The 18,763-nt window shown below is 39.1% G+C and overlaps 1 protein-coding gene across 1 annotated transcript in view; it reads right to left on the bottom strand.

Moving 5' to 3' along the window:
- Positions 1-14,540, bottom strand: part of asic2 (acid-sensing (proton-gated) ion channel 2) — a 1,251,959-nt gene extending 1,237,419 nt beyond the window's left edge. The window contains exon 1 of the mRNA XM_060848556.1: positions 13,980-14,540. Within this exon, the coding sequence (XP_060704539.1) occupies positions 13,980-14,540 (561 nt within the window). The remainder of the gene's footprint in view (positions 1-13,979) is intronic.
- Between the last annotated feature and the right edge of the window lie 4,223 nt (positions 14,541-18,763).

Below are 18,763 nucleotides of genomic sequence, written 5' to 3'. Positions count from 1 at the left end.
GAAAACTCTGATCAATGGGTAATCTCTTACTGTGTCTCAATACAGATGAGAAGGATACAATTGTCTTCATATGTGAATAAATTATTCATATGGATCCCAGATTAAATACAACTTTGAAAGCAAAAGAAAAATATAGAAGACCTTAAAATGTCCATATGCTTTTCATGTCAAAAGGAAAGAGTTGAGAAATGAAGCTAATTAATTGAAATCTCTACCTGGACATGCCAGGTATGATGTTGCCATAAGGATAGATTGCAGGGAAGTGGTCTTTGCTTTGCATTTTCTTACAGTAACAATTAGCTTGGAAGGTATGATTTGCCATCAGGCAAAACAAAGTGTAGAGGCCATTAGAATTTGGGATGTTCCTGATTTGGAACCACAGAGCAGGAATAGAGAGTGTTTCTTGTGCTCAAAATGAAATGTTCCAGGGGCTCAAGGAATCTGTCTGTTCTGTCTAATTGAAGAATCCTGGTTGAGGGAGTGTGTTCCAGAGCTCTAAATGCCAGATTGTGAAACTGAGGAGAATGACAGTGAATTCCTAGGAACTCCAGCTGGCATACCTAGGATTGGACTCAGGAGAAGTGAAGATCAATAATATATTGGGAAGCTCTTGTGTACAAGTGAAATAGAATAGGGTGTCTTCTGTTGAGATTTTCAAGTTCAAATAACAAAGGTTTACCAAATATAGTGTCAAATCAGTAGGACCAGCTTAGTATAATTATCATACAGTGAAACCAATTTTTTTTAAAAATCACCTTTTGTTCACATTTAGATTCATTGAGAGATAGTGAACAACAGAACTTTAAATCATATTGAGAAATAAAATGGAAATGACATGATCTAATGAGCCAGAATTTACTGCAGTAGTGTGAGTCCAGTAGTTTCCAGTGTTACTTGTGTAGAAATTGTACAAAGACTTTAGGCCCGGGCAGATGAGTGATTAAACACAAAAATCCAAATGGTGTTTATCTGTTGTTAGTTTTCCAAATCTGGCATCACAGTAGCTGATTCCCCATTCAAATGGATTGAATACAATGATTAGATTAGATCCCCTACAGAATGGAAACAGGCCATTCGGCCCAACAAGACCACACCACTCCACCGAAGAGTAACCCACGGGACCCATTCCCCTACCCTATTTTTACCCCTGACTAATGCACCTAACACTTTGGGCAATTTAGTATGGCCAATTTACCTGACCTGCACATCGTTGGACTGTGGGAGGAAACCGAAGCACTGGAGGAAACCCACGCAGACACGGGGAGATGTACAAACTCCACACAGTTAGTCGTCTGAGGCTGGAATCGAACCCAGGTCCCTGGTGCTGTGAGGTAGCAGTGCTAACCATGGAGCCACTGTTTCTGTTCTTGTGTACTGGTTATAGATTAAACTTACTGTAGAAAATAAAGGTGTGCTCAACAAGTACTTCTTGAAACAACACTTAATTATTACTAAATAATGTTTCCAGCTCTGAAGAATTACAGGTACAAATTTAACATCTCAGTTTTTATTGCTAAGTGACTTTGTGATGTAAAACATGCTTAACCTTATGTCTTTATGCCTCTTTAAATCTATCTTTCCCTCTTTATTTCTTTTTCTGTGTCTGCTAAGTTCCATTTCCTGGTTCTGACCCATTAAACATCAGAAATAGCAACAGAAGTAAGCCATTCAGCCCCTCAAATCTGCTTTACCATTCAATATGATCATACCCTAGGCCTCAGCTCCTCTTTTGTACCAACAGTTAACAGCAATCAACTTTGCAATATTTCAAACATTTCCCAACTTACTCTTTAAATACTTTCAGTGATCTAGTCTCAACCATCATTTACGGTAGAGAATTCCAGTGGAAACGCCTTCTCATCTAGTCAGTCAGTCCTTTCAGAATTTTGTATTTTCCAGTAAGATCGCCCCACATTCTTCTAAATTTCAATGAATAAACACCCGATCTGTTTAGCTGTTCCTGATAAGTCACACTCTTTATCCTAAGACTCTACCTAGTGAATATCATTTAAACTGCCTTCAATGCCATTATATTAATTCTTAAATATGGGGACCAAAACTCTACGCAGGGAGCCTCAACAACACCCTCTACAGTGAAAACAAGAGTTCCCTATTCTTAAATTCCAACCCCATAGTAGTATAGACCAAAATTTCATTTGCTTTCCTAATTACTTGTTGCACACCCGCTAACTTTTTGTGTTTTGTGTCCAAGAGCACACAAATCCCTCTGTGTTGCATTTATTTGAGTCTTTGTCCACCTAAATAGCAGTCTGCCTACATTTAACTCCATCTGCCAAGTTTTGACCCTTGCACTTGGCCTAAATAAATTCCCTTGCAGATTTCCTTTGTCTTCATATCAGTATACCCTCCCATCAATTTATATATTGCAAGTTGGAAACATTACACTCTGGCCCTCTGTCAGGTCATGAATAAAAATAGTAAATAATTGAGGGTTTGGGGTTGATCCTTGTGGTACTCCACTAGTTCTACATTTTCAACCTGAAAAAGACCCATTAATCTCAAATATCTATTTCACTGTGTTAACCAATCCTCAATCTATGCTAATACTTTACCCCCAGCCACAAGCTTCTACCTAGAGTAATAACCTAAGAGTATGGCACTCTGCGCCAAAGTTCCTCAAGCAACTGACACTTGCTACAGATGTGGTCACTGTGGATCTCATCAACGTCCACCAATTCCCACATACTAGAGCTACAACACACCATCTGGCCTTCAATCTCTATTCTATTCTATTTATTTATTTATTTATTTAATTGAATATGATATATTTTAAAAGTGAAGTTCCTTACTATACTCTTTAGTTGCAGGACTGTATTCTTATTTAAACTTTTTGGCCAATCAAAACAGACATAGAAATACTCAACAATCACTTCCCTGTTTTCCTGCTACATCACACAGTTCTTTCACAATTAGAAACAGGCTGAAGGGACTCTCTTATGTCATTTATTGTCTCCTACTTTCACACTCAAGTCTGCTCTCCTCTTTATGAAACTGCTGTCCCCAGTTGGTGTTTTAATTTTAAAAATATACTTTATTCATAAAAAAAAACTTTATAGATATACAGAGTGAAAAATGCAGTTTGGTTCTGTACCATGGCACAAGAAACAGAAATATTGGAGTTTGACACTATCCAATAAACCAAAGACATCTCTTATACATACAGGACTATACTTACGTGCATTTGAAACACTGGGAGTGTCCAATAACTGAACAGACTCCCATTTAATTTCAGCATTTCAAAACCACGGGTGCTCTTTTCTCTCATTCTTTTAAGAGCTGTTGATGGTCTCTGTATCTTCTTCTCTTCTACTTGTTTAGATGCTGGTGACAGTCTCCAGGCCCTCCTCTCTCCCAAGACATGCTCTGCGCTGTTGTGCTGTACGTACCCTCTGCTATTTACATCACTATCGTGTGTTTTAATCATTAAGGCGATGCATTGTTACTTGCTCTGTAAAGGGCAATGTGCTATTTCTTTCACTCATTCACAACAAATTGCAGTTTTCATGAAAAGTAAACAGGCAAGGGCAAAGGTCTAAACACCAGGCGACGCTTGTTCACCATTTACAATCTGTTCTCTCTGGAAGAAACAGCAAAACCATTCACCCATCAAGAACGATGCCATGGAGTTCTGCTGGTGTTAACATGTATATTAAGCTTTAAGCACTATCCATCAGACGTCAAGTAGCGGATATATACATTGTCACATTTTTTACAAAAAACTACATAAAAGGAAAAAGAAAAGCACAAAAATGTATTGCATCACAAAATAAAATGAGAATGATTTCCGAGTGCTAGTTGACACATGCATCCTCCAAAAGTAATTAACCTCTAATAACCTGAGGAGAGAACAACTATACACTGTCAGCAGAATGGTGTATTATACGTCATGGTGCTTCCATTAGTTTGAAACAGCATGTTATTTGGTTTATTCAAGAATATAATAAATGAGAAGAGGACCAGTAGCAGGCTCAAGCAAAGTCACAGGAGGTCTATTTAAATTCTTAAATCCAATTATTTCTGCTCTGAATGTAGATATCAGAATGGTAAATTCCTGTTTGTGATGAAGTAAACCTGTTAACCCAATTACCTGTTAATAATAGAAATGTCTGCATTCATTTTAATAGCCAGTTATTGCTGTTTAAAAAGCCTTTGACTTTTATAAACCATTGAGCTATTCACAGAACAGTTAAACTTTGTCCATCAGCATTCAGGATATCAGTGAGCCCATAACTCTTTGAGCCTGGCAACAAGTTTGTATGAGCCACTTATTAATTCCTAAACTGTTTCAAGGTTTAAACTGAATCTGCACGATACTGCACAAAGTTAAGAACATAAGCTGTTTATCCTGAAGTGTATTTCACAAGACTGCAAAACAGTTTAAGGCTTCTGTTTGTGGCAAATGATATTGCAGCACTCAAACCTCATTCTGCACATGAAGAATGTTCATGTGCTAACTTTCAATTCCATCAATAGGTCATGCACTGTTCTAAATGCTCAGGAAGCATTTCCATTTGACATAATTCTACCTTTTTGGTTGCAGTCCTATTTAATTTATTCAACTTACATTTAAGTAGAGTGACTCCATCTTCATAATATATTTCACAAGCTTGTGGAAAAGATCAGCTGAGATCTATATTAAACACATTTCTTTTTTTTAATGATAACACTACCAAATGCAATCACACTTTGATCTCAGTCTTAACCAGAACAGCGAGAGTGCATCAGTGCAGATTAAATGAGACCAGCCCCCATAAACTACTTTGGTCATAGCCTGATTGTTCCCCATGTTAGCAGTTCACACAGTTGTACTCCTCAGATGGCTCTCCAACAACAGGCATAGAGCTTATGTTTTTTATCCTAATGTAATAACTAATCCACACAGTTGTCAGACTCAGCACTGAACCACAGAATCACAAAAATGTCATAGCACGGAAAGAGGCCATTCAGCCCATCATGTCTGCGTCAGCTGATAAAAGAAGCTGCTAATTCTAATTCCACTTACTGGTACCTGGTTCATTGCCTTTTGCAGGTTATAATGCTTCAGATAGTACATCCAGATTCCTTTTGAGTGAGCTTAAGGTTTCCACATGAATCACCAAACTGTGCATCAAATCCCAGACATCCAATACCCTCTGGGAGAAAGCGTTCCTCATATTCCCACTAATCCTTCTACTGATCACCTTAAATTATAGAATCCCTATAGAGTGGAAGCAAGTCATTCAGTCCATTGGGTCCACATCAACCCTCCAAGAACACCACTGTATTCCTCTAACCCTGCAGTTCCCATGGCTAATCCACCTAGTCTGCACATCCCTGGACTCTATGGGCAATTTAGCATGGCCAGTACTCATAACCTGAACATTTTTGGGCTGTGGGAGGAAACCAGAGAATCTGGAGAAAACCCACACAGACAGGGGAAGAATGTGCAAACTCCACATAGACAGTCACCCAAGACTGGAATCGAAACTGTCTCTGGCACTTTGAGGCAGCAATGCTAATCACTGAGCTACCATACTACCCTATCTGTGACATCTTGTGTATGACCTCTCCACAAGAAAAAACAGGTCTTCACTGTCAATTCTATCCAAGCCTCTCATTAATTTGTACACCTCACACTTCAGCCTCCTTTGTTCTAAGGAAAACAACCCTAGCCTATCTAATCTTTGCTCATAGTTGCTGTTTTCAAGACCTGGCAACATTATTGTAAATTGCCTCTGTTCTCTCTTTAGAACTTTCTTCCTGTCATGAGGTGACCTGAACTGTGATACAACAGTTCAACTATGGCTTTCTTTCATATAACTGTGATAGATTCCTTAATCAATAATATTGCATCCCCATCTTTTCTATCCTGTCTGAAAACTGTCTATCCATGAATGTTGAGCCACCATCCTTGCCCTTCTTTAAGCCAAGTCCATCACAGCAATGACGTCAAAGCTGCCATGTATCTATCTATGCCCTCAGATCATTTGCTTTATTTACCATATTCCTTGTGCTTATATGTACTTTTTTTTTATATTTGCATCTTTTATCTTTCACAGTCACTACGTTTATGCCTCCTGCACTCTGCTTTGAATTTGCCTTCAAGTTTCCATCATCAATCCCATTTAAATCCTCCTGGCCAGGCCTAGCATATCTCCCTGCAAGTCTATTTATCCCAGTTAGGTTCATGTGTAGACTGTCCAGCTTGTGCATGTCTTACCTTCCTACACTTGTTCCAAGGGCCCAGACATCAGACATCTACCCTCCTATACCAGCTTTCCAATCAAACGTTCAATTGCTCAATTCTCCTATGTTTTTGCTCATTAGTATGCTGGATTAGGAATAATCCTGAGACCAATGCTTTGAAAGTATTATTTTTAAATCCCCTACATAGTTTCTTGAAATTCTGCTTTCAGGATTTATCCCAATTCCTACCCAAACCGTTGATATAAACATGGACTACAAACTCTAGCTGATCCTCCTTTCCCAGAAAAGTACATTGTAGTCTCTCCATAACATCCTTTATCCAGGCACCAAGGAGGCACCATATCATCCTGATGTTATGGCCAAAGAAGTGTCTGGCTGATCTCTGACTATAGAATTCTCTATCACTGTTGATTTTCCATCATTCTCCCCATACTTCCATACAGCTGAACCAACTTTGGGGTCTCCTACTTGGCTCTGGCTGAACTCTCCTGAAGAACCATTTCCTTCACCTGTATCCAAAATGGAATATCAAATAGAAAGTCAGGGGATTTCTGGACTACCTGCCTGACTTTCTTAGACTGCGGAGTGGTGATCCATTTCCATGCTTTCTATATGCTTCCAAAATGAGAACATCTACCTAAGTATGCTATCCCCATCATCTTCTGCTTTGCAGGTGCAAAACAGTGACCCCAATATCATTCAAGTTTCAAAACCTAGACCTCAAGCTTGTGTAGTGACACTGCAGATGTGCTTGTCTTGAACTTGTGACTTTTCCATGATTTCATACATCTCGATGATGTGCACTCCACTTGGCCAAGCTGACCTGCCAGCCTGTAACTTTAAAAATAATTTACTATAATTTAAACAGAGCAATCAACTTCTTCTCCTGCACAGTTATAACAGCCAAATACAGGAGACTGAAAACCATATAATATGAAAGGAGTACTTCCTCCCCTCACCAAGCTCCCTTTAACTCATCAAACTCTCACTTTACCCCCTATGTAACTAAGACAGCAGTCATTGTAAATAAATGCAGTACCGAGGGAGGCCTCTATTTATACTTTCTGAAAACAATTGATTCCACCTTCAAAAACACTGGACTAAACCAACCACTCATTAACTAACTATAGTTTATCTCAGAAGTTTTAAAGCCCTCGGTTAAAATTGTAATAAGATTTGAGAGATTAACTTAAAATGTATTATTTAGTTACATGCTAAATTGAAGTGAAAACTAGACTTTTGATTCATAAAATTATGACTTCAGACACTCACACTCACCAGCTTCCATTGCCAACTCACTGAGCATTGTGATGAAGTTTCCTTTCTCATAATGTAGATGTAACAACAGGTTCATGAAGTTTGTGGGGTGGAGGGATTCATTGCGTAGCTGCAAGGTCTAGACAAAATAATCAACTGCAGGTTGAAGTGACGAACAATGTGACAGATGTTCAGCAAACTGATTCCTCTTTGTCTGAACTACAGACCAATTAAAGACACCAATCTGAGCCCAGTGTACATTCAAATCAATTTGTATTTTCATGGTTATAGGTTTTGGAGTTACGTTTACTAACAAATTGTGGTATTTTTCAGCCATTTCTGTTTCATCTTCAAGTCAGTGAGACTGGAGGACGGTAGACTCATTTCTCTTCAATGATTCTGCTGTAGTCTGGGGACACTTTAACAGAATCTTTACTTATATGCTCACATAACATACAGATATTGATCTATGCTGGCAAAGTGTCATTGCCATGAGATCTCACTTCAGCTCTATTGCTAAGTCTTGTAACATCATATCATCATTACGTCATGATTTCATTGACATTAAAACATGAGGCCACAATTTCAAAGCAACTGTCAGCTTCACTGATAAGTGCATGATAAGTTTGTAAGCTTTCTGACAACATTATATCATCAATGCTTGATCTGAAAGTCAAATCTTAAGGATCTATTTGTTCATGTTGAACACATGGGGCTACAGATACAGAAAGAAATGCTGCCGTTACGGTATTGTCCAATCTTTCAGTATGCCAAGCTCCAGCAGTGCCACAGAACAAGAAGCAAGATTAAAATCTCCAACTGTCCAACTGTTACTCTGACTGCAACAACATGCTATAGACTTTAATCAGCAATCTGGAGTTCTTTTGCCACTTGTACATCGCTGTATATTTCATTTTGCAATTAATGAAATATGCTAGTATAAATCTTATACTTGAATAAATAGTCATGTTCAAGTCTTTAAAAAAAAGGCTTATTGATACCTAAGAAAGCATAGTATCCTCACATTTCAATACAGAATAATGGAAGCCAATAATACAAACATCAGAGTACAGGAACTTCACTTTGAAGATGCAATTCCCCTGGGTAAACTCTTCAACATGTAGCATATTTCAAAAGAGATGGTTCAGATTAGTTATTTATATATGGTTAATGAATGCTGTTTGCAGATGCCAAAATATTATATGCATGTACTTCCACAAAATAATAAATATTTAAATGGTGAAATTGGGACATACATCTGAATTTTCAATACAAATACAACTTGCCAGTACATAGTACCTTTAATGTAACATGATGACCTAAATATTTCACAAAGGGCACAATTAATAAATAATGAACCATAGAAGCTATCAGGACTGATGACCAAAGCCTTGGTCAAAGACATGGGTTTTAAAGATTAACTTCAAATAAGAGAGAGGGAAACAGAAGTTCGAGTGTAGAATTTCAGAGGTTATGGACCAGATCAGCTGAAAACACAGCTATCTAAGGTGGTTAAACTCAAGGATGCTTAATTTGCAAGAAACAGTGGAGCACAGTGATCTGAATTGTTTGTAAAGGTGGAAAAGATGACAGACTTCTGGAAAATTCAAGGCCAAGGCTTTGAAAATAGAAGCATTATTGGAGTGGATGCCACAGGAGAGCACCAAGGAGAAGAGTCCTGTCTGAAGGAGATGTGAATTGATTTCGGGATGTGCTTAAAAATAGAAGTGGGACATTGGGAGACTGGGAGGCCAGTCAGCAGAGTGTTAGAATAGTCAAGCCTAGAGGTCAAAAGACAAGGTTGAGGGTTTCAGCGACTAATAAATTGAAGCAGGCAGTGTTATGGAGATGAATAATCAGATGTAGTGATTGAATTGGTAGATTGGAAACTCATCTGAGGGTCAAACATGAATCAAACATTGCAAAAAGATAGTATCTGTTATATAAGGCAGTTAGTCTGAAAGAGTTAACCCTGAAAGTTTGAAAGAGGTCTGCCCACTAATATATAAATGATTATCTCTGGGAGGGACTGGTCAGTCTTTCTAGTTTGTTGTGAGTTGTTAGTTAATTTAAAACATACAGCGAGTTAGCTTAGACCGAGTTGTCATTTCCTTGAAGATAACAATATCTCTTAAGTAGTATTAAATGCAGTTAACCAGTTCTTATGCAAATAGAATCTGTTATCTTAGTACGATGATTCCATGTTTAATTTTGCCCCATTAAAGATTTTTTTTCACTTTAATGTCATTAAGTTACTGGGAGCTGAAATCTCATTAATTGTTAAAAGATTTGTTTTAACAGTGTTTTTTATTATTATACTCACCATGATTACATTAGAATAATGCCAATCTCACTCTTGTTCAGACTTTCCACAGCCCGTGGTGTTTTTTGTGAAGGTGGTAGGCATGGAGTGGATGCCATAGCACTTCTTACTGCTACCTCTAGGATCTGATTCAGTCACCATACCATGGGACTGCTCCTTCAGGCTGCCACTGGGACTTTGAGCAGCCTCTCCCTCCTCCTGGTTGGCACAGTGTCAGTCATTGCTGAGCTCAGTTGCTTCTCCTCCCCTCCCTCAGAGGTGGTTGCTTGGGTTCCCGCAATGAATCAAGACTCACAACTAGTAGAACAGTGTGGGGGAGTTTGTCCAGGGTGGAAGAAAGGCAGTGGATAGTCAGTCTGATGGAGTTTACTATCGAAGTGTCCCACACTACCAGCTGCCCCTTACCTCAGAGTGTGATGACATGTGTAGGAATGGGGTCTGCCAAGCTTGGCCAGCTGTGTGTGTGTGTGTGTGTACATTTGTGCATGGTGGTTATGTGGGAGATGTGTGTGTGTGCATGGTTGTGAATGTGTGTTTGGTCTGTGTACATACATATGGGTTTGTATGTGTGTATATATGTGTGTGGAGGGGTTGCGTGTGTCTATGTGTGTATGTATGTGTGTGTGGTTGTGTGTATGTGTGGTTGTGCGTGTATGGTTGTGTGGGTATACGTGGTTGCATGGATGAGGTTTCGTGTATATGGTGTGTGGGTGTAGTTGTGTGGATGGGTACGTGTGTGTAAAAGGAACAGTAGGCTCTGTGGCCAGCTGCGAGGGGTAGTACTGTTGTGTCCATGTGGATCCTGGGGTAAGGGTGGGGTGAGACTCTTGCAGATGGCAGATTTGAAATACTGATGAGTAGTGGTCAAGGGTTGATGGCGGCTCCAGCGGTGTGAAGGAAAGGGATCTGCGGCCTGGAGAGTGGGCTGCATACCTCAGGCTGCAGTGTGGCACAGTGAGAAACCATGGGGAGGAACCAGCAATAGGCACAACAAGTAGCTGGAGCCCAATGAGCATGGCCACTTGGCACAAGCTCCTAACAACGAGGCACTGGGTTTCACTCTCAGAGGGACAACTACAAGAGATTCAGAAAGTACAACGTTACATTTTTGTTTTTTTTTAACATTTGTTGTATTTTAAGTTGTTTAATTTACCAATTTAGGAATTTAGCCATTTGAAGCACTATGTTTTGGCCTAGTGAGTACAGGTATAATGTTTGATTTCCAGCTTATGGAACCTAACTCCAGTTTTAACAGTGATTCCTATGGAAATCCATGCTCCATTTAAAGTTGTTTCACTTAAAGTCACATCTTTCAGGAACACAACCACAACTAAATGTACCTCATGAATTATGCAATAAACCCCTGCTTGTACATAAAATACCCATGATTCTGCCAGAGAATTATTAGTGGTTAATCCTCCTCTACTTAATATTTATAACTCCCATAGATCTGTAGTAGAATAGTAAGTGGAACAAAGCTATCCAAATGAGGTCCTGTTACAATATGTGTCAGCCAGAGGCATCTCATGAAACAGACTTGATTTCAGATTGCTCACAGGAATGAAATTGGTTTGCCTGGGAAAGAATCTTTTGGCAGGATCAAAGAGGATGGATGTGGTACTCTCAATATTCAGTTGCTTGTCCAATATTGGGTGTTAGGGAAACAGTATAACAAATCAGATCCATATACCAAGATAAGAGAAAAGAAAAATATATCCAATATAAGCACCTCACAACCATTTCCAAAGGAAAATACAAGGCAAACCTATATCAGATCCTCGACAGTCATTTGTACTGACTGGTACTTGTAAGGGAACTGTCAATACGTATCATTAATTTCAGCAGAACTGCATTCATATGAAAATAGCTCAGAGTTATCAGTATGATTGTTAGAATCAACTATTCTTGGCTTCAGCCCTTAAGGTCAACTATTTCCTTATCATGTTTTCTGCGGTCAATACTGCAAAAAGTAGTTAGACATCCAGAAACTCTTCAACTTTGAAAGCAAGATTCAGTGCAAACTAAACAAAATTCAAAATAAAAGATGGAGTGGATTCCCAGAGAGAAAATAATCCATTCAAAAGCTTCTACAAGGCCACAAGTTTTTCCAAGAATCGATACTATTTTTTTTTCCATTGACCTAGTCACACAATGGGATTTGACCTCAGTTCAACCCTGGTTTAGAAATCATTTTTTGTCAAGTTTGGTCTGTATCACACTGAAGCTTTCACTTGCGTAAGAATTCAATCTTTAGCTAATCTTGATTCCTTGCAGACATTTTTCAGTTTATACTGGAGTGTTAATGTTTTGGAGTGCTAATAGTTTAATGTATTATGGACTGCAGCTGAGGTCTCTTTCAGAACATGGATGTGACTGTGGTTCAAGTCTGGCTGAGATTTCAGTTCAGCGGTCATTAATTCTCAATCCTCTAGCAATGGTCACTTTAGTACCACATCCAAGAGATCCGAAGAAGAATCAGGAAAAGGTTCCACATGATGCATTCAGATTTCCGGAGTTTGCTTCCTCAATAACTTGTACAAAATCATAATCAATGACTTACAGTGGCTTTTACTCAACTCAGGAAAACTAAGTTAGCTGTACAATGTAAATGCACATGTAGTGGGGCTTAAATGAATGCACAGAAAGTATCATTAACATGCTGACAAAAAAAAAATTAATGAAGAAAAGCAACCACATCAAGGGAAAGTAACAGTTACAAGAGGATGAATTACTGATTGTTTCAATGAACCCCTGGAACTTACTGTACATCAAACATACACCAAGTGTCAATAAAACTTAAAAGCTTTTGCTGCTTTAATTATGAGCCCTGTTGGCAAATATTTCTGATTTTCTGGATGTTCATTTGGTGGTGATAGGTGTTTGAGTGGTTGGATTGAAGTTTCATAGCTGTGTCCTTCTCTTCCAACTAATGCATCACAATGTGGGACAGCCAAAAATACAGCCACATACATTCATACGCTGTAACCCATCATCAACCTTCACTTGCTAAAATACCTTAAAGCTTATAATGATTAATCTATTGCTCTTTTCTAAGGGATGTTGAACACAATCTGGATTGGTTTAAAGTAATACTTCAGCAAGCGTAAGGACCAAGAACTCTGAAGCCACACCACCATGTTAGAAGCTGTAGCAGGTTCCCACTATAGCAGACCCTTACCACCAGTAATGCTAGCATATCAATGATTTTTGTACATGTAGTATTTCCCTGTACATTATTTCACAGAGCATTAAGCAGTATGAGTAACTTAAATAATTTCATTAATACATCTACAGAAAGCATAGGTGAAGGAATGTCATATGAAGGTGTCAGGCATTTGTCTCCTGATGTCAATAACAATAATTTCTAGCTTTATATCTAATACAGTACAAACACAATACAGTAAACCTTTTTGCTATAGTTTTAATAAAACATGTAAACACTAGACACATCAACAATACAATGACACAATATTGCCCAACATGTCATTCTGTTCTTCTGCACATAAACATGCTTGTGTATCTTGTGACAGATTGCAATAGAAAGATGACATCCTTAGTAGAACAATTGATATACTGCTATAAATTAGACAATGACACTCCCAATTATAACATAATAGCTAGGAATATTTATGTTTACAGCTCCAAACAAAGTAACCAACAACTGTCTCAAAGGGCACACTTGTGAAATGAAAAACATCCAGTGAAAGGGTCAGACAGAAGCTCCTCACAAACCAACTATTATAAGGCTGTAGGTTTTATCACTTACATAAATTCTCACTACAGCAGTATTATTACAGATTCTACACGAGCAGATATTTCTGAGTTAAGCCATTATTTTTCACACATTTATAGAAGCAACACTTGTGACATGACTTAATATATCCTTACTGTTGATAGCTTGATCTCATTGATAGAAGAAAGTTTTGCTTTCTTATTCCTAGATTTCTACTAATAGCAAAGAAAACATGCTGCATTTTGGTATCACTGTCTCCACAGTGGAAACAAATTGCTTATTAATTATTCTTAACAAGTCAGTATGGAAAATATCAAGATCCAATATGTGTCACTAATTAATCATTTCCCTCGTCCCTCTGATGAGATTTGTATTTATGTCACAGGACAACCAGGAAGGATGATGGAAATAGAATAAAGTGGAATGACTGAGATGGGCCCTAAGAAAACTTTTACTCACAGTTTTGAAGTCTTTATGAGTACATCGAACTCCCCGGAACTTACAGTACAGCATCATATCCTTGAGGCTGTGGCCAACTCGGTCATAAAACTCTCGCATGTTGAACACCCTCGGTTTGTAATGTGTGAAATCAGCCTTCTCTTTAAGGGCTTTTAGCACATTGGGATCAGCCATGTGGGGGCTCTGGATCTCGAGGTGCACATTGAGCAGTCCCAGGAGTTCACCAGCATGGTAGAGATCATTTACCGTCAGCTTTGAAAAGCGAAACTCATTCAAGTTGCAGATAGTAACAGCGGGAAAGACCAGGTTGTTTGCGGCTACCTCTTCCAGCTTGGCAACGTGCGGGTATGAAAAGTAAAATGCCACCCGCTCTGCACACTCCACCACAAGTAGGCCCAGAGAGCCAAGAAATACCACAGTCCACATGAATCGACGCATGGTCATTGGTCCATAAACAAATATATGCCTGATTCCATGAAGGGATGAAGTGTTGGCAAAAACGTGGATACTGGAAGGCTGCAGGCTCCCCACACTGCCTGTGCTGTTCTCCTTCTCATCCATATCTTTATTTATGTTTGTATGTGTATAATTTTACCAGTCTTCCAGCTGCTTAGTGCACTGAGAGCTTCAGTTCATCACACAGTTGTTTTGACTTTATCCTAAGAGCTCAGCTTTGGCTGGTCTGCACTGTCCCTTTTGAGTGGAAACAAAACCTTTCACAGCAGACAGAAGGAAACTCTTGCTTTTGACTTCCACAGCACCATCAAGAAACCTTCGTCTGTTTGGAAGCAGCGGGGATGGAAAGGCAGAGTGGGAGGGATAATAGATCCAACCAATCGTAATAAGGGTTCTTCAGCTGACAATATTTGTGATGAAACACTCAAACCACGAAGCAGATTGCAGTCCGTTTGCTCGTGTAAATGCTCTATTCAGTGTCCACAGGGATGCCAGCCTTGTAGAGATGATTTATAAGAGAACAATCCCTTAATTGATTGCTTGGTTTTCCTTCTCTTATGTTGTTTATTGTTGGACTCCAACCATCCCTAGGCACTCTCCTGAAGCTGTCAGTGTGATTCAAGGCTCCTCGGGCAGTAGGAATGAATTGCTGTATGGGAGAGGAGAGAAAGAGAGAGAGAGCACGAGAGATAGCAAACAGAAAGGGAAGGAGTGAGGAGGAGAGACAGTCTGCAAGTAAAACAGCAGCAGCAGCAGCAGCAGCAGTAACAACAGCAGAAGGCTCCACAGACTCACAATGAGCACATTAGTTATACTGATATCCCAAGCTTACATGAACCTTCAGGCAAAAGCAGTACTCCGATGTGAACGAGGGAAAAAAAGGTAGAATGTTCAATTTGCATGTCTCAGAACTTTACAGACTAAGGTTTACAGAAAATAAATTCTGAAAGAAAAAACAAACTGAATAGTCAGTACTTGATGCTGACAGCAATTGACATATGCAAGCATTCATTGATCTGTTGCATCTGGTGCTTGTCTGTATGGAGTTTCAGGCTAAATACCTCATTCGTTTGAGGGAATCACAACGCCAGCATCCAGTGATGCTTGACTCAGGGCTGACTGACCAACAAAGGCAGAGGAAGGGAAGCCTAGATTATTTTTATGCGCAGGGGAATTTATATATTTTTTGGATCTCATAGTCATCACGTAAAGCATTAAAACGAAACCCTTCTAAAATAAACTGACTGTGTATACTTGGCCTGCATTAACCCTGATTCAGGTTTGTGCTGTTAGTTAGAAATGTTACATTAACCATTTTGGAAATAAGGACAGCTTTGATTTTGCATTCTCCTTCCATTAAGGTGAGTGATTCTGAGTGACGAATAAATGCCATAGAGCTATGCCACACTGGGTTCCAGGGAGTGTTTCAGTGAACTTATTGGTTGCATTTAAAACATGGCTCTGAATCCTACTTAAATGGAATGATAATGGATTACTACTCCATAAGGAATCAGTATACACAGGGATTATTCAATTTAGATGCCACTGTTGGATTTGATTTTTTTTTATCAGGGAGACAGGACCTCAAATTTTTCCAGACATCAAATATTTTGCCTGCTTTAATTGTGATTCTTTGGGGATAAATTTTGTTTTAGAAATCAAATGAGATAATGATAATCCTGTCATTTTATTATTGCTCAACCTCTCATACTGTTAGAGTGATGATGTTTTATATATATGTGTGTATTTATAAAACGTGCAAATTGAAATGTTCCTTTAAGGACAAATGGACTCACTGATGTTAATGGGCACATACTAAAATCAATTACTGAATATTTTCTGGTAATAGTCCATAAATGCAGCAGATGATAACTTGCTTTCTTTTTCTGTTATACACTCAAAAAATAGACAATAGAAATTTGCATGTGTGCCTACTTAATTTTAACAGGACCCATCTCAAAACTTCATGTATCTTATTTGATGAGGCTGGTTCTGAGGTGGAGAGGTGCCAACTGCACAGGATGGAACAACCAATAACAATTATTCATATACAGATTTAAACCAATTGTGGTTTTCTTATTGAGTGCACAGTTCTGCGGCTTGCAAGCTCAGAGATTTTACACATCTTACCATGCTTCCTAGCATCAGAGAGGACAACAGACATGCAAGGCTGCACTTATATTGCATTACCAGTCCGAGTCAAGTGAGTTATGTTTTGTGTAAAAACTCTGCTTTTTCCTGTGGCTGTCGTTTTGTAATTTTAAAATAGAGAATGGATTAGAGTTACCCTCCAACACACTACTGAACCAAAAGGTTGGGAGAGTAGCTTAGCATAGACCAAAAGTCATTCAACTTTAGTGCATTCTGGAACTCAGTTAGGAATTGCTCCAGTTCTTCAGAAATCCACTCTACTTCCAACACCTCACAACAACTTGTATCTATAGAATATCTTTAATTTCATAAAATATCCTATTGTCATTTCAAAAAAATGCTCCAAAACAAAATTTGGCACTAAACTACATGAGGACAACTGGCCAAGTGTTTGATCAAAGAAGTGGGACAAAATTCATGAGTTAAAGGTGGAATCATTTGAAGGTACAGCCACATACTGTGCAGCATTTAAAACTGGGGATCCTCAAATGGCAGATTTAGATGAGTGACAATATCTCAGAGGAATGTGGGGTTGGAGGAGATTACAAAGATAGTGAGGGGCACGATCATGGAGGGATTTGAAAACAAGGATGACAACTTGAAGTCAAGGTGTCCCTTAACTGGAAGTCAATGTTGATCAGCAATTACAGTGGTTTGGGCAGCACGGTGGCACAGTGGTTAGCACTGCAGCCTCACAGCCTCAATTCCCGCCTCAGGCGACGCTCTGTGTTTGCACATTCTCCTCATGTCTGCGTGGGTTTCCTCCGGGTGCTCCGGTTTCCTCCCACAATCCAAAAATGTGCATGTTGGGTGAATTGGCCATGCTAAATTGCCCCTAGTGTTAGGTGAAGGTGTAAATGTAGGGGAATGGGTCTGGGTGGGTCACGCTTCGGCAGGTCGGTGTGGACTTGTTGGGCCGAAGGGCCTGTTTCCACACTTTAAGTAATCTAATCTTCAGAGATCTTGAGAAAATCAGACTTGGCAGGAGCACGGACATGTAAGGAATGACCTTAAATTTAAGAAGAGTAGAATATGGAAGGATAGAAAACAGAAAAGTGAAATACAGTTTAGTAGAATGCCAAGAAGCAGTGTGTTGGAAGAGCCAAGTCTACATGTACCAAAGGCATGGATGAAGATTTCAACAGCCAATGACCTGAGGGGGAGTGGAGTTAATTGAGGTTGTGGAGGTGAAAATAGGTGTTCATGTCCAGATACCTTAATGATGGTGTCCACATGATCAGAATTTAATCAGGGATCATCATGTAACACATACCCAGAATTATTTTACATCAATATTAACGTGGCAATACAACTGCATCCTAATGATTGCTATGTAATTTTGACAGCCAATATTAGATTAGATTAGATTAGATTAGATTACTTACAGTGTGGAAACAGGCCCTTCGGCCCAACAAGTCCACACCAACACGCCGAAGCGTAACCCACCCAGACCCGTTCCCCTACATTTACCCCTTCACCTAACATTATGGGCAATTTAGCCTGGCCAATTCACATAACCTGCACATTTTTGGATTGTGGGAGAAAAACGAACCCCCATAGAGAAAACCCACGCAGACATCGGGAGAATGTGCAAACTCCACACAGAGAGTCGCCTGAGGTGGGAATTGTATCTTGAGTTTGGAATCCAATCCCAGAGAACACAGGATACACTCAAGTCCTATTTGTTTCAACCTAAGAAGAGACTGCTATTAATTGGAGCATAAAAGGAGATTATTATTCTGGGATGAAGGGGAGATATCACAGTGATCAAATTTGAGGGCTACTGGTAAATGAGTTAATTTTGTATACACGCTGGTCAGAGCAAAATTTCAACTCTAGATTCAAAATTAGACTCCAGTTTGCATTAGAGAAAGGAGAAGTTCCTCACATAGCAACGAAATAATGCGAATACCCTTGTAATCAATGGTGACCAAAGGAGATATACTGCATCATTAATCAGATAGAGTATACACTGGTGATCCGCAAGTCTAATAGCATTTAGTAACCATACATGCATAACTGAGTAGTTATTTGCATGTCTAATCAAAGCAGTTAGCAATGTACATTTGCATTTCAAACATATGACTGTTGGACCATAGGTTAACACCAAAGTACTGACAAATTCTGATTAAAGTACTGGCCTCATCCTACATAATCATTGCATTTCAAATTACAAT

The sequence above is a fragment of the Hemiscyllium ocellatum genome, chromosome 32, assembly GCF_020745735.1.
Source record: "Hemiscyllium ocellatum isolate sHemOce1 chromosome 32, sHemOce1.pat.X.cur, whole genome shotgun sequence".
Lineage (NCBI taxonomy): Eukaryota > Metazoa > Chordata > Chondrichthyes > Orectolobiformes > Hemiscylliidae > Hemiscyllium > Hemiscyllium ocellatum.
The sequence above is the reverse complement of the archived record's forward strand: the minus strand, read 5'-3'. Positions and strand labels throughout refer to the sequence as shown.